The 16,193-nt window shown below is 36.2% G+C and overlaps 1 protein-coding gene across 2 annotated transcripts in view; it reads left to right on the top strand.

Annotated features, from left to right (window-relative positions):
- SMCHD1 (structural maintenance of chromosomes flexible hinge domain containing 1) overlaps positions 1-16,193 on the top strand; it is a 135,254-nt gene that overhangs the window by 54,223 nt on the left and 64,838 nt on the right. For both annotated transcript variants that reach the window (XM_059894371.1, XM_059894372.1), the window contains 6 exons: positions 269-351; positions 536-649; positions 5,513-5,590; positions 5,670-5,789; positions 9,456-9,600; positions 15,178-15,274. In XM_059894371.1, coding sequence (XP_059750354.1) covers positions 269-351; positions 536-649; positions 5,513-5,590; positions 5,670-5,789; positions 9,456-9,600; positions 15,178-15,274 — 637 coding nt within the window. The remainder of the gene's footprint in view (positions 1-268; positions 352-535; positions 650-5,512; positions 5,591-5,669; positions 5,790-9,455; positions 9,601-15,177; positions 15,275-16,193) is intronic.

Here is a 16,193-nt window from a genome sequence, read left to right as displayed (position 1 = left end):
AAGGTAGGTTGTACTATAAATGAATAGAAAAATCTCAAAAAAAGCACAGTTCCTGGCTGTTAACACCAGGAGATTTTGTCTTACTCTGTAGCCACAACAGTGGTTGAGGAGGTGGAAATGTTCACAGTATTAATCATACAAGATTTCAGATTTAACCTGTCAAAAAAAATTAGAAATAAATATTAAAATTTCTAGTAAGTTTTATTTTTAAAAATAAGACCATAATTAACACAGTTCATGAATCATTAATATGCTGGTTTCATAATAGGCTCCCTGATAGATTGTCAGTAACTTGGCCTGAAGGAGATGAATTATTGCCGAATGAGATTAGGCCTGCTGGAACCCCCATTGGTATGTTTTTGGGTTTTTTGTGTTTGTTTGTTTGTTTTTAAATACTGAAGAAATGCTTTTCTTACATCTTGCATTTCATAGTAAAAGACCATGAAAAATTAAAATGCTGTGTGAAGACCTAGCAGATTCATCAGATTCTTTTGGTGTAACTCAGACATTCTTATTTTTAATTTTGGACTGATAGGTGCGTTAAGAATTGAAATATTGAATAAAAAGGGGGAAGCAATGCAGAAGCTTCCAGGAACAAGTCATGGAGGGTCAAAGAAACTCCTGGTTGAGCTCAAAGTTATACTACACTGTAAGTATACAAACTAATTTGGATCTTTATTGTTGTTCTTAAATATATAACATGTTTTAAAATCTTTGTGTAATTATGAGCTAGCAATCTGATAGTGCATTTGTTTAAAGTTAGGCGTTTCAAAAGTGTGAATAATTCATATTAAAAAAAATCAATTGTTTTCTGAGGTTTTTTTTTAACATTTTATTCTGAATTTTCCTATGTAGGTAGCTATGGGCTAAAATAAAGATATGATGTGCATACATATAGTAGTTTGTACTGAATAGGAATTTAGATTGGCTAATCCTTAAGATCCCTTCTAAATCAAAAATACTGTGTCTCTGAACCTATGGGCCAGATGTACTTGTTTCAGATGAGAATCCTGGCCCACTCTTTGGTAAAGGAAAAGAACTGCATATCATTGCTCATCTTGTATTTTCCTAACTTGAATCACCTTGTTTGTTAACTTTCTTGTCTGTTGTTTTCGGTTTTTTTTAACATCTTTATTGGCGTATAATTGCTTTACAATGGTGTGTTAGTTTCTGCTTTATAACAAAGTGAATCAGCTATACATATACATATATCCCCGTTTCTCCTCCCTGTCCCACCCTCTAGGTGGTCACAAAGCACTGAGCTGATCTCCCTGTGCTATGCCCCTTCTTCCCACTAGCTATCTATTTTACATTTGGTAGTGTATATATGTCCATGCCACTCTCACTTTGTCCCAGTTTACCCTTCCCCCTCCCCGGGAACTCAAGTCCATTCTCTATGTCTGTGTCTTTATTCCTGTCCTGCCCCTAGCTTCTTCAGAACGTTTTTTATTTTTTTTTAAGTTTCCATAAATATGTGTTAGCATACGGTATTTGTTTTTCTCTTTCTGACTTAACTACTTCACTCAGTATGACAGACTCTGGGTCCATCCACCTCACTACAAATAACTCAATTTCTTTTTTTTTATGGCTGAGTAATATTCCATTGTATATATGTGCCACATCTTCTTTATCCATTCATCTGTCAGTGGACACTTAGGTTGCTTCCATGTCCGGGCTATTGTAAATACAGCTGCAATGAACATTGTGGTACATGACTCTTTTTGAATTATGGTTTTCTTTGTCCGTTGTTTTTGTCTTGACTGCCTGAAAGTATTTTCAATTTATATTTTCAGTAGTCTGTTCTATCACTATATATTGCATGTCTGGTCCATGGATTTTAAAGATGTGTTTTATTCACTATGCATTTATTTCCAACATTTATAAACTAGTCAATGGTAATGCATACTTTCATTGTATAAATGTCTTATTAGCCTTGGCAGCATTGAACAGTTTGACTAATTTTACTGCAGTACTCTTATTTTTGGCCTCTGTGACACTCTATTTTATATTTCTCCAACTTTTTTTGATGGCTTAAAACAACATACGTTTATTATCTTACAGTTCTCTAGGTCATCCGTCCCAGGTGGACTTCACTGTGCTAAAATCAAAGTGTCAGCAGGATAGTGTTCCGTCTGGATGTTCTAGGGAAGGCTCGCCTTTTCCACTTCTAGAAGCCACCCACATTCCTTGGCTTGTGGCCCCTTCTTCCATCTTCAAAGCCAGCAGTGTAGCATCTTCCAACCTCTCTGTGACTCTGACCCTCCTGCCTCTGTCTTATTTAAAAACAAAAACAAAAATACACACAGGCATACCTCGTTTAATTGTGCTTTGCTTTATTGCCATTTGCAGATACTGCATTTTTTACAGATTGAAGGTTTATGGAAACTCTGTGTTGAGCAAGTCTATTAATGCCATTTTCCCAACGGTATTTGCTCACTTAATGTCTCTGTGTCACATTTTGGTCATTCTGGCAACATTTCAAACTTTTTCATTGTTATGTTTGTTACGGTGATCTGTGATTAGTGATCTTTGATGTTATTACTACGATTTGCTGAAGGTTCAGATGAAGGTTAGCATTTTTTAGCAATAAAGTACTTTTTAATTAAGATATGAACATCTTATTTTTTAAAAGAAATAATGCTATTGCACACTCAGTAGACTGCAGTATAGTATAAACATAACTTTTATTACATGCACTGGGAAACGAAAAAATTTATGTGATTTGCTTTATTGCGATACTTGTTTTGTTGTGGTGGTCTGAAGCCAAACCTGCAATATCTCTAAGGTCTGCCTGTATATATATATATTTTTTAATTAGAAGATTTTTTTTTGTTAAAGTATATATAACAGATTTACCATTTCAATTATTATTATTATTTTTTAAAGTCCAGAGATCTTTTATTTTATTTATTTATTTATTTATTTATGGCTGTGTTGGGTCTTTGTTTCTGTGCAAGGGCTTTCTCTAGTTGCGGCAAGCGGGGGCCACTCTTCATCGCGGTGCGCGGGCCTCTTCACTATCGCGGCCTCTCTTGTTGCGGAGCATAGGCTCCAGATGCGCAGGCTCAGCAATTGTGGCATACGGGCCTAGTTGCTCCGCGGCACGTGGGATCTTCCCAGACCAGGGCTCGAACCCGTGTCCCCTGCATTGGCAGGCGGATTCTCAACCACTGCGCCACCAGGGAAGCCCCAATTATTTTTTAAATGTACACTTTACTGTAGAGTGTTTCACATATTTGTTTCTTTGGAATGTCATTTAACTTGTTCCATTGTTTGTTCTATTTCCTGAAGACTGGAAATTATCCCAAAAGCTTAAACATTTAGGTTCACCATTTTTCCCCCATAAAGCAAGAATCCATACTCCATAGCGAATCTGTGTTTCTTAGGGTATTACATCAAGAGGCATTTGATGACTGTAATTAATTGTCCTACTTTTAGTGCTGCTAAAGTGGATTATTGAATTCACTTGGCTAATATGATTATAAAGTTCTTTCATCCGTGATGTAATGGTTTCATCCATTAATGATTTTTGCATAGTTATTTGGTATGCAAAATGGTGATCCCCCCATTCTTTTATTTCTTCCTAATTTATTATCCCAGTTTATTATCCTTCCTAGTTTATTTATTAGTAATAAATTTCAGTTAGGGTCATTGGTTTACTCTGAACCACAGCTTTTATAGGAAAGGCAGTATAAAGGCTTAATCCTTTTTCTTTAATTGCAGATGACCAGTCAGGAATTGGTACAGTACTGTGGTGCTCAGAGACTGGTTTTTTTGATTTTCATAAATGTGTTTTTGTGAATGTATGGGGTTTTATAGATTTGACATGCTTCCTTGATTTTGATGTGCCTTCCGTTTGCTCCTCTGTCCTCTTGATAACACCCTTTTTGTCTTTGATTTGAGCTTTCTTCCTTTCTGGCTCAAGACATCCTAGAATCTTCTTGTACATGTTTACCCTAAACCTTGATGCAGCCATTACTCTTAACATCTTTATTGGAGTATAATTGCTTTACAGTGGTGTGTTAGTTTCTGCTTTATAACAAAGTAACTCAGCTATACATATACATATATCCCCATATCTCCTCCCTCTTGCCTCTCCCTCCCACCCTCCTTATCCCACCCCTCTAAGTGGTCACAAAGCACTGAGCTGATCTCCCTGTGCTGTGCGGCTGCTTCCCACTAGCTATCGGTTTTACATTTGGTAGTGTATATATGTCCATGCCACTCTCTAACTTTGTCCCAGTCCTTTCAGTGGGGAATGGCATTTAGAGGCCTGAGTGTTAGGATCGCTCATGGCCACTGGGTGAAATTGTTTCTAAGCTTTTTCAATTGATAGCTAAACATGAATATTTTTGGAAATGAAAAAAAATGAATTCACATCGATATTCTGAGTTTTTATTTAACCACTTTGATTTTATCCTTTTATTTCATTTCTTTTATGTTGAAAATCTTTTTCTTTTTTTTTCAAACTTTTTTTTTAAAGTATTTATTTATTTATTTATGGCTGTGTTGGGTCTTCGTTTCTGTGTGAGGGCTTTCTCTAGTTGTGTCAAGCGGGGACCACTCTTCATCGCGGTGCGCGGGCCTCTCACTATCGCGGCCTCTCTTGTTGCGGAGCACAGGCTCCAGACGCGCAGGCTCAGTAATTGTGGCTCACGGGCCCAGCTGCTACACGGCATGTGGGATCTTCCCAGACCAGGGCTCGAACCCATGTCCCCTGCATTGGCAGGCAGATTCTCAACCACTGCGCCACCAGGGAAGTCCCTTATGTTGAAAATCTTGATTCTTAACAACATTAACAGTTATTTACTGCTTTATCCTATAATATAGTTTCAAAATAGTGATACTTATAAAATTACTAATAGTACTATTAGATTAAATTTGACTTCTTTGAAGCACTATTTGTCCTTAAAGTTTTTATATATTCTAAAGTTGAAGTCAGTTGAAATAATTTTTAAAAATTTTTTAATGTGGTCATATCGCCTACCTACATTTTGGTTTTGCTTATGAATTGCTTTATTTTAATTCTATTTTGTGAATATTTTAAGTCATGTAATTCCAAAGTCAAAAATAAATAACAAGGTATATTTCAGAGAAGTGATATCATCCTTCTATTTGTTTTCTTTCTTCTACTTTAGGTCTTGCTTTTTTCTCTTAATAGATCACTAGGTCTTAGAGATTACTCTATGTAAATAAAGTGTGCTATTTTCCTCTTGAAGAAAACTTTTAAAGAAATGATTTTCAATATCAAAAGAAAATTATCTCTATATTCTTTTGTTTGTGCCAGTTAAGCTTATTTACAGATACATTTTTAAGAATTGAAATAAAGGAATTTTAATCAGCTAAATTTTCATTATGCTATTGACTTGAATAGGATAGCTTTAGATTTTTCGAGATTTCAAAACTACCTTAAAAAATGTATAGCAGGTAGACATTTGATGCCAGTGTGACATTTCATATTCATGTTCTATATTTAATTTCTCAAAATATAAAATTTTTTTCTTTTATTAAGCTCCAAGTGGAAGTAAAGAAATCATTTCACATATTAGTCAACATGGAGGAAAATGGCCTTACTGGTTTAAAAAAATGGGTGAGTTATTATTCTGAATGTTAAAAATTATATCAGTATTTCGTTTACTTGAATTTTAATTTCTTCTTAATTTGTCCAGAAAATATTCAAAAGTTGGGGAATTATACATTGAAATTACAAGTTGTACTGAATGAAAGTAATGCAGACACTTATGCAGGAAGACCACTACCATCTAAAGCAATTAAATTTTCTGTCAAAGGTAAGCAAAACACCAATATGTAACTCTGTATGCTAAAGGTGGCATTTTAAATCAAGAGGAAAATAGATAATTTAATAAAAGATGTTTGACCAATTGTATAACCATCTTGGTCTTAGAATGGCTTTATAATTCTGCTTGATAATCATATTCCTTATAAACTTTTGAAAGCATCATTGTTTTCTAGCTTCCCTTGTTACTGGTAGGGTCGAAAGTTATTCTGATTCCTAACTTTTGCATGTTAAACACCCTCCACTCCCAATCCAGCCGCCCCTATCCTCCCTCTTCCGCAATCCTCAGAAGTTTGGATAATTTTTTTTGTGGGGGGGGGGGTCCAAATTTCTGAAATTTTAAATTCTAGGGATTTTTCTTGAGTTACTTTGATTTCCTACTCTTTTTTCTTTCTACAACATCTAGTGTTGAAGACGTTGGACCTCTTGACTGGTGTACTAATACTGTTTTTTCTGCTTTACATCTCTTGGTTTTATTTCTGTACTTTACAAGAGACTTCTTGAACATGATGTTCGATACTTTCTGTTGAATTTTTCCTTTCTGCTATAATTTTTTTAGTTTCTGAAATATTCTCTGGTTATTCCCTTTTCAAAGTATTTTCTCCGACTTCATGGATTCGGTATCTTTGTTAATTCTCTGAGGCTATTAATAACAGTGGCATTTTTTCTTGATGCTTTCAAACTTTATTCATAGCCTGTTTCCTCCATGTTGCTTTTTTTCACATCTGCTCTGGGTCCTTTAGATGCTCTCTTACATTACTAGTTTGCACACATTTAAGAATAGAACATTCGAGAGTGTTTATTTCATTTGGGGAGATTATGATAAGATAATTTTAGGTTTTTTTCTCTTTGGCTGTTCAGATTCCCCAGAGTGGAGTGTAAACACCTGGGTGCCAGCATTTGGGGAGCCAAGCTGGGGAAGACTGTTAGAGGTTTCATGTTCAGTATTTTTTTTTTAACATGTTTATTGGAGTATAATTGCTTTACAGTGGTGTGTTAGTTTCTGCTGTATAACAAAGTGAATCAGCTGTACGTATACATATATCCTCATACATCCTCCCTCTTGCGTCTCCCTCCCACCCTCCCTATCCTACCCGCCTAGGTGGACACAAAGCACTGAGCTGATCTCCCTGTGCTATGCGGCTGCTTCCCACTAGCTATCTATTTTACATTTGGTAGTGTATATATGTCCATGCCATTCTCTCACTTCGTCCCAGCTTACCCTTCCCCCTCCCCGTGTCCTCAAGTCCATTCTCTATGTCTGCGTCTTTATTCCTGTCCTGCCCCTAGCTTCTTCAGAACCTTTTTTTTTTTTTTTAAGATTCCATATATATGTGTTAGCATACAGTATTTGTTTTTCTCTTTCTGACTTATTTCACTCTGTGTGACAGACTCTAGGTCCATCCACCTCACTACAAATAACTCAATTTCGTTTCTTTTTATGGCTGAGTAATATTCCATTGTATATATGTGCCACATCTTCTTTATCTATTCATCTCTTGATGGACACTTAGGTTGCTTCCATGTCCTGGCTATTGTAAATAGAGCTGCAGTGAACATTGTGGTACATGACTTTTTGAATTATGGTTTTCTCAGGCTATATGCCCAGTAGTGGGATTGCTCATATTCAGTATTGATCTTTCACTTGATTTTCCTATTTTCAGTAAACTGTAATGCTTTCAGTAGTGCTGTGTCCCTTACTCCTTGGACCTACTCTTAACATTCCCTGGAGAAGAAACCTTCCAGATGTTGCTGAAGATGAGGAAGGCAGTTGACTGGCTCTGTGTGTTGAGGGGTGGGGATCTGAGGAACTGTTCTCAAACAAACTTGAACAAGTCTTCCTTTTTTATTTCAATTTCACTCCTACTTCATAGAGCCATTCTTGAGACTTTTGAGTGTTATATAATGTGAATTAAATTGGCTCCCTGCTTGCTTTGTTGATGATTGAGGATTTGATTTCTTGAGTCTTTCTGCTAAGTCAGTTATACTTGCCCATATATTCTCCAGCTTTCAAATTCTGTTGCTGTTGTCTTTTTTCTTGTTCATTGTTTTTGTAGGTTTAGGCCTCTTTAAAAAAAATCTCTGTAGTGCCACATTTTTATGGGGTTTTAGAGAGCTGATTTAAGTGCCTGTGATTATCTTGCCTTCTCTAATGAGACGGCCACCTTGGGGAGTGTTCCTTTTTGTACATACAGATCTGTCATGTTCTTTAAATACACGTGTGGAACATTCTACAGTATGGACATGCTGTAGTTTAGCAGTTTTTCTTTGATGAACGTTTCAGGTGTTTCCAAGTTTTTGGCTGTCACAAATCACATTTCTATACAGAAAAAAGTTATGATGCTTTGTGTACCAGTGCTTGAATATCTCTAGAGTGGATACCAAGAAGTAGAATTGCCAAGCTGAAATGTGTGTGCTTTAACATTTTATATATATTTACTGTCAAGTTGCCCTCCCAAAAGGTTTTGTACCCTCACCAACAGACTGAGGGTTCCTGTTTCCCTATGCTCATTCCTGGCTAACCTATATTGTAATATTTAGCCTAGTTGGTGGTTAAATTATTTAATTATTAGGTTGTGTACCTCTTCTAGCCTTTAGTGGACATTGTCATCTGTGAAAGTCTGTTCCTTTACTATGCCTATTTCATTTTATTTTTAATTTTTTAAAATTTATTTTATTTATTTATTTTTGGCTGTGCTGGGTCTTGATGCTGCTGCTGTGCACGGGCTTTCTCTAGTTGCAGTGAGCGAGGGCTACTCTTCATTGTGGTGCGTGGGCTTCTCATTGCAGTTGCTTCTCTTGTTGTGGAGCACGGGCTCTAGGCGTGCCAGCTTCAGTAGTTGTGGCACTTGGACTCAGCAGTCGTGGCTCACGGGCTCTAGAGCGCAGGCTCAGTAGTTGTGGCGCACGGGCTTAGTTGCTCTGCGACATGTGGGATCTTCCCAGACTAGGGATCAAACCCGTGTCCCCTGCATTGGCAGGTGGATTCTTAACCACTGCGCCACCAGGGAAGTGCCTACTATGCCTATTTTAATAGTGTAAAGCTGTAGTTCTCAAATTTAAGTTTTACCTGAATCACCTGCTGGGCTTATTAAAATGCAGACTGGTGGGCCTCACTCCTGGAGTTTCTGACTCAGTAGGATGATGTGAGCCCTTGAATTTGCATTTTTAATAATTTCCCCAGGGATGACTTGAAAATACTGTCTTTATAGGAAGTTTTAATGTATTGTGGATTTTAATCCTTTATTGCATACGTTGCAAGTATTTTCTCTTACAGAGCTTCTCTATTAACTTTGTATCTAATAAAATATTTTAAACTTTATCAAATACATCCTTGTATAGCTATTGAGTATTGTGTTTTGCCTTAGTTTTTCCTACGATAAAATTATAAACATATTCCTTTATTATATTCGAAAATTTCATAGTTTAAAAACACATTTATCTCTATCTCTGGACTTTTATACATGGTGTGAGATAAAGTTCTAACTTTATTATTTTCACAGGTGGATTATAGATATAATTTATATAAACTTTGCACTGATTTGAAGTGCCGTCTTTATTGTAGTCTAATCTTCCATATATATAATGGATGTTTCTACCTACAATGAATCTTCTGACCGATGAATTTTCTTTTCATGTTTATTTTTTTTTAATTAAGAGGGTAAACCAGAGAAATTTTCATTTGGTCTTTTGGATCCTCCTTTTCGTGTTGGAGTCCCATTCAATATCCCTCTGGAGTTTCAGGATGAATTTGGTCATACTAGTCAACTATCAACTGATATTCAGCCAGTTTTTGAAGCAAGGTAATCTTAATTTTCATATTTGCTAAGTATTCACTTTTTTCTTTTTTTCGCTTAAATTATTTATGTTCAGTTAACTTCAGATTTATTATTTAAAATGCTTAGTGGATATTTTATGATATCTGGGGGATTTGTTTAGTCCCAAGCTATCCTCTGTGGCTGTAGTGTCATACATACATTACCTCAATAAAGTTTGTTTTGACTGAATTTACTGTTACAGTTGTTTGGGTGAGACTGATATAGTTCTGTCTTAGTCCGTTTCTTTTTGCAAGTATGATATGACTTCTCCTGGCAATTCTATAAACCATACCATGTTTATTTTGTTTGCTTAGAAATTATGGCCATTTAAAGTTAGTGGTTACCTACTGGTAGGTTTTGTTTTTTGTTTTTTAAAGTATTTATTTATTTATTTATGGCTGTGTTGGGTTTTCGTTTCTGTGCGAGGGCTTTCTCTAGTTGTGGCAAGCGGGGGCCACTCTTCATCACAGTGCGTGGGCCTCTCACTATCGCGGCCTCTCTTGTTGTGGAGCACAAGCTCCAGACACGCAGGCTCAGTAATTGTGGCTCACGGGCCCAGCTGCTCCGTGGCACGTGGGATCTTCCCAGACCAGGGTTTGAACCCGTGTCCCCTGCATTGGCAGGCAGATTCTCAACCACTGCGCCACCAGGGAAGCCCATACTGGTAGGTTTTTAACCTGCTAATAAAATTTATTTTGGTTTGCTTTTAAAACCATAGCAATAAAGTTTACACTTTCCATGGAAATTTGGTCCTTCCTTAGAATTTGCCTTTACTTAATAGCTCTATAGAGTGATATGATTGGCTTATATTAAAAAATAGCCCTGAAAAACAATGTGTCCAGTTATACAACTGAGGATGTTCATTGTTTTCCATTACCTTTTTTTGAGGTGCCTAGGAAGAAATTCTTGTTTTTCAAATTTCTGCCAAATTTGTCTTTTTGGAGACACTTTTTTTTTTTTGGCTGCGCTGCGAGGCATGCAGGATCATATGCTAACCAGGGATTGAACCCCGTGCCCCCTGCAGCAGGAACACAGTCTTAACCACTAGACTGCCGGGGAAGTCCCTGGGCCCACGTTTTAATGTATGCTTTCTTTTGCTATCGCCGTGTACTTTTTTTCCCCTGTTGGTGTAATCGTTTACTCTTTTAATTATTTGACTATGTACTGTATTCCAGGCATTTGCCAGCTGGAGATACAGAAGTGAATAAGAGCATAGTATTTGCCTTCTAGAAGCTCACAGACTAGTTTAGTGTCCAGATTTATACCATGGTTAAGTTCCTGAAAAGCAAAACAGAGTTACAAAAAATATTGAAAATGAGTTTTTCTAAATGTTCTCTTAAGTTGCAAAAAAGTGGTTCTTGTGCAAAAAGTGATTTTGACATATTATATTCATTTGAATATTAAACCATAATGGAAGAGTTGAATACTTAAGCATCTATGTGCTTAATAAAAAACACTACAAGTAATGTCTAGTCACAAATGGAAAATATTTTTGCATTAGTTGACCCCTGTTTTCAATTATAACTTCCTTCTTATCCTTGATAGGACATTCTTACACACAAAGTCTCTATCACACATACATACTGGTAATTAAGATTTGGGGCTTAAAAAAAAAATCTTGGTGGTCTGGCTATGTGAATTTTACCTTCAGTAAAGTGAGATCATTGTCTGAGTGGGTTTATTTGTTTGGTTTTTTCTCAGTGTTAATAAATTAAACTAAAAATCATTCACACATATAACCTAAAGAATCAAATAGTTGGATGAGGCTTATATAAAAAAAGAGTAGTTCCTCTGCCCTCTCCACCCCACCCACAGTCGACTTCTCAGAACCACTTTCAGCTTTCTTACTTGAATGTTTTGGTACCTATTGCCACATATCTAAGTAACTTTTATATTGTTACTTCTTGATTCTTCAGTTTTAAGCATTATCTCTTGACTTATGGAAGATGAGGACACACACTCTTGTTGCCACTTACGTTACAAATAAACCCCCTTCCTATTCCCACATTCTTCAATAAAGTTGTATTCTGGCTTGATCAGTATTTAGTGCTTGCTTTATTATAATTATGTAAGTGCTAATTACTTGCTTAATTGCACAACTGTTGTTCTTTTTTTCTTTGCTAAGTAACTCTCTGCCAGTTGTCTGCCAGTTCTCAAGATGCTTGGTACATAGATAACCTATCAGTTTCATATTTTTTTCTCTATTTATTTTTGGCTGCATTGGGTCTTCATTGCTACGCGCGGGCTTTCTCTAGTTGCGGCGAGTGGGGGCTACTCTTCGTTGCGGTGCGTGGGCTTCTTATTGTGGTGGCTTCTCTTGTTGTGGAGTATGGGCTCTAGGCGCACGGGCTTCAGTAGTTGTGATACACAGGCTCAGTAGTTGTGGCTCACGGGCTCTAGAGTGCAGGCTCAGAGTTGTGGCACACGGACCTAGTTGCTCCGCGACACGTGGTATCTTCCCAGACCAGGGCTCAAACCCATGACCCCTGCATTGGCAGGCGGATTCTTAACCGCTGCGCCACCAGCGAAGTCCCTCAGTTTCATATTCTTGTAGACATCTTTCTTGGAACTTTGCCATGTGCTCTGGTCTGGATCAGTTGTTCTTACGCTTGTTACATTTGTCCTTCTGTGATCTTCCTTCACCTTCATCCTGGGAATTCCCTTTGTCTTTTGTGTTGGGGAAATATAGTAAAAATAAAACCTACTGTCAAGCTAGAAAACTTCTTCACAAAGGTAGAAGAGAAAGAAAACAATTTTATGATTGAATAATCAGTAAACCAGAATGTGATTCTCGTCACAATCTGATAGAGATTGCAAGGAAGGAAATCTTACTCTGTTACATGGGTAAGTGAATATAACCTATCACATTCATGTTTTCAAGAAAAATTGCTAAGTATCTTTATGACTGGGAGTAGAGTTTGCAATTTGGAGTTAACTGATCAGAAGTTAGACCCAGGAAACTGGGAGATAGAGGTTTACCTTTATTGATGATTAAATTTCGTGGAGTTGGCTGTCAGGTCCTTGAGGAAACATTCCTGAATTTGTGAGATTATTAAGTAGCTTATTTTATTTAGCATTTAACCTTCCCTGGGTCTCCAATTTTGAAAGAATCCCTTGTCCCTCACCTTCTGCTGGAGCACATTATTCACTAGTTTCCTAAGAAAGGAGTTACATGTAAGAGAAAATTATTGCTCTGAAAATGTCTCTATTCTACTTGATTGATTGAATTGAAAGTTGGACACTACTTCCCATCGAAATTATAAAAACATTGCTCCATTTTTGCCTTTTAGCTTCTACTGTTGCTGATAAATTTAAACTTGTTCTGATTAATTTTCCTTTTTATGTTTCCTACGTATTCTGTCTGGAAGCTTATAGGACCCACTTTTAATTCTCAACAGGGCAAAATTTTATAATGGTACATCTTTGTATAGGTCTCTTCATTATTTGAAGTACTTCATTTTCTACCTTCCATCATCACGGTTTTCTCTTTTTTTGGGGGGTGGGATCCTTATTTATTTGATGATGTACCTTTGGGACTGGTTCTCTGATTTTCCTAATTTTTCCATTTTTCTTAATCTTTCTGTGTTTTTGTTTTACTTTTGGACAGAATTCCTCAATTTTATGTTTATATCTTTCCATTGAGTTTTTCATTTTGCTGTATTTTTAATTTCCAAGTGTTCTTCCTGGTTCTCCGAATGTTCTTTTGTAGATTCTGTTCTTGTTTTATGAATGTAATACATTTTTTGTTTTTGCTGATAAATAAATGGTAGTTTTTAAAAAAAAGTTACCTACACTGATAATCTTTATTGTCTCCAAGTTAGTTGCTTTTTGTTTGTTGGATTTTGATCTCTTTCTTCATATATCTGGTTAATCTTTGGTCATCTGCTTTTATATCTGATGGAGAACTAAAATGCACATAGGAGATCCTGAGAGTTTGGGAGAGGCTGTTGAGTGTGAACTCCACTACAGGATGATCTGTCCGTAACATTTTGTTGGGGGAAATCCTGTTGTATCTTGAGGTCTTTTTTTTGAGCTGGGTAGTTTGCTCAAAGAACAATCTTTAGTCTCTTGCCTGGAGGGGAATAATTTGGCTGTCCAGGTTCCTAGCCAGTCCAGGAACAAGACTAGGGTAGGAATGGGCATGAGAAGGTCTCAGTATCCATATGCAGTCCGTTGAGGATTACCCTTGTATTCTTTTTAGTATTTTACCCTTTCCTGCAACTTACTTTTTGTGCCCTGGTTCACAGATTCTCTGCTTAAACCTTTTCAGAGAATAATTTTCCAGTCATCTGCCAGAGGTGGAGAGGGGAGATCTGGGGATCGAAATTTTAATCACCACCCCCTATTTTTTTATTGGCCTTTCTTTTTTGGCCCTGCTTCTAGGGGTACCTAGTAACACCAGTTCCTTAATGGTACCTGGGAATTCTGTGTTATATATTGGTTTCGAGCTTCTTCCATTGCTGTTTCACAGTTCAGTTTTCTTGGAACTATACTAGGTCATTTGCCACTTGTCTATCCTTTTTTCTAGCAGATAAGTTCTATTGGCCTTGTCTCTTCTTCCATACCTCCCATATCTTTGCCTTTAAAAGTAAATATATGGAATCCCTTCGTTCTTATATTAGTGAGGCTTTAAGAGATAGTGAAAGTAGATGTCTGTGGTTAATGTCCATCTTTCTCAGGGAATTTATTTTACCTTATATGCCTCTTTACAGCTTTTTTCAAACAAGCCATGTTATTTAATTTTTACAACTTATTCAGATAATATCTGTAAATATTTAATTTCATTCTTCAGAAAAATTAGGTCTTTTCTCCATCATGGTATATCTTTCCTCCTTTTTTATCACCTTACCCCTTACAGAGTAAAATGTTGACACTGTAAGGATCTACAGGTGGTCAAAGGTGGTTTAGGAATCACATTGCTCATGGTAGTAGATTAGAGGACCTCAGTATACATTCTAGCAAGGTTACGTTAGCACAAGGCTGTACTTAATTATTTGGACTTTGTCTAAAATTGCCATTCAGTTTAATAGGTGCCAGAAAGTCTCTAAAATCCCTGTGGGTGAAGGATTTGAAAGAATCCAGGGCAAAATCTGAAGACATCCTTAAGCCTGACCGATTTGGATGTTTCATTTTCTTTGGCCTGTATACATGGTCTAGCATTTGATTGTTTCCTACCTTGTATCTTTACTCACTGCACGAATGGTATCACTCATTAATACTTGTTGGATCATTTTTCTTTGTAAAAATCTCATGGGAATTTGCTTCTGTTCATTTATTTCTCTCTTTTAAAAAAATACAATTTTATTAGAAAAATGAATTAAAAATGAGAATGTCATATGAGAAGACAAACACATTTGCAGCAGGAATTCCCTGGCAGTCCAGTGGTTAGGACTCTGTGCTTTCACTGCTGAGGGCCCGGGTTCAGTCCCTGGTCAGGGAACTAAGATCCTGCAAGCCATGTGGCACAGCTCGAAAAAAAAAAAGAAAGAAAAGAGAAAAGAACATTTGCAGCTTATTTGTAGGTAATGGAGGGAAAGTTAAAAAATAATTTATTTTTTCCAGTGGTTTATCTTTACATTATGAAGAAATAACCAATGGACCAAATTGTGTCATTCGAGGTGTTACAGCTAAGGGCCCTGTAAACTCTTGTCAAGGCAAGGTAAGCATTGTGCATACATGTTATAATGCATGTTATTTCTTATATGGTAAAAATGAAATTGGAAATTTAAAATTGAATAACCTATTTTTGTGACAAGATGACAGTAATGTCAGGTTCTTAGGGATTAATCAGGATCATGTCACCCGACATACCATTACCATTTACATCTCTGAGAAAGACCAGCATATTTGCTGCTATTGTTTGTTAAACGTTTATGAATTAAATATTTTCAACTGTCTTCATTTTCATTCCAGTCTTTTTGCATTCAAAGCCATTTACAACAGTTATCTAGTACTATGTTGCTTCTTTCTTCTCTGTAAGTTTTTCCATTTTTCAATATTTTTCTTAGAATAGGAACAAAAATATGAGAAACTTTAGCTCACTTCTATAAAAGTATTGGGTTTGGTATTTGGATAAGGGAAGTGTTTTGGGAGGAATAAGGTTAGAGATAGTAAAGACAAACTCCAATAAGGTAATTTTTCAGTTAAGTATATAAAGTAGCTAATAGATTAATATGACTAATGTGAACACTGTGCCTAATAACTTAAGTATTATGTTACTTTTTTTCCATTGTATCATTACCTTCAATATATATTTTAAAAATTTTCCCTATCAAAATAATGTTTAAAATAGAGCATGTGAGTTTAAGTACTGTATACTATACTGCATTGTATAACCAAATCAAATTAAAGAGCAGGTTCTGTACATCTTTCTGAATTAAGCTTTTTATGGAAAAAGAACTTGAAATGCATGGAAAATTTGACTTTAGTAAGATAAACTTGCTAAAAAGATTTCTAGATTTTAAAAACCTTCTTATTTTGAAATAATTATGTTTTACAGAAGAGTTTCAGAGATGGTGTAGAGAGTTCACATATACTCTTCACCCAGCTTCCTCTACTAACATCTTATACAACTATTA

This window comes from Balaenoptera ricei, chromosome 14, assembly GCF_028023285.1.
Source record: "Balaenoptera ricei isolate mBalRic1 chromosome 14, mBalRic1.hap2, whole genome shotgun sequence".
NCBI classification, from domain to species: Eukaryota; Metazoa; Chordata; class Mammalia; order Artiodactyla; family Balaenopteridae; genus Balaenoptera; species Balaenoptera ricei.
This window is presented reverse-complemented; position numbering and strand designations above follow the sequence as displayed.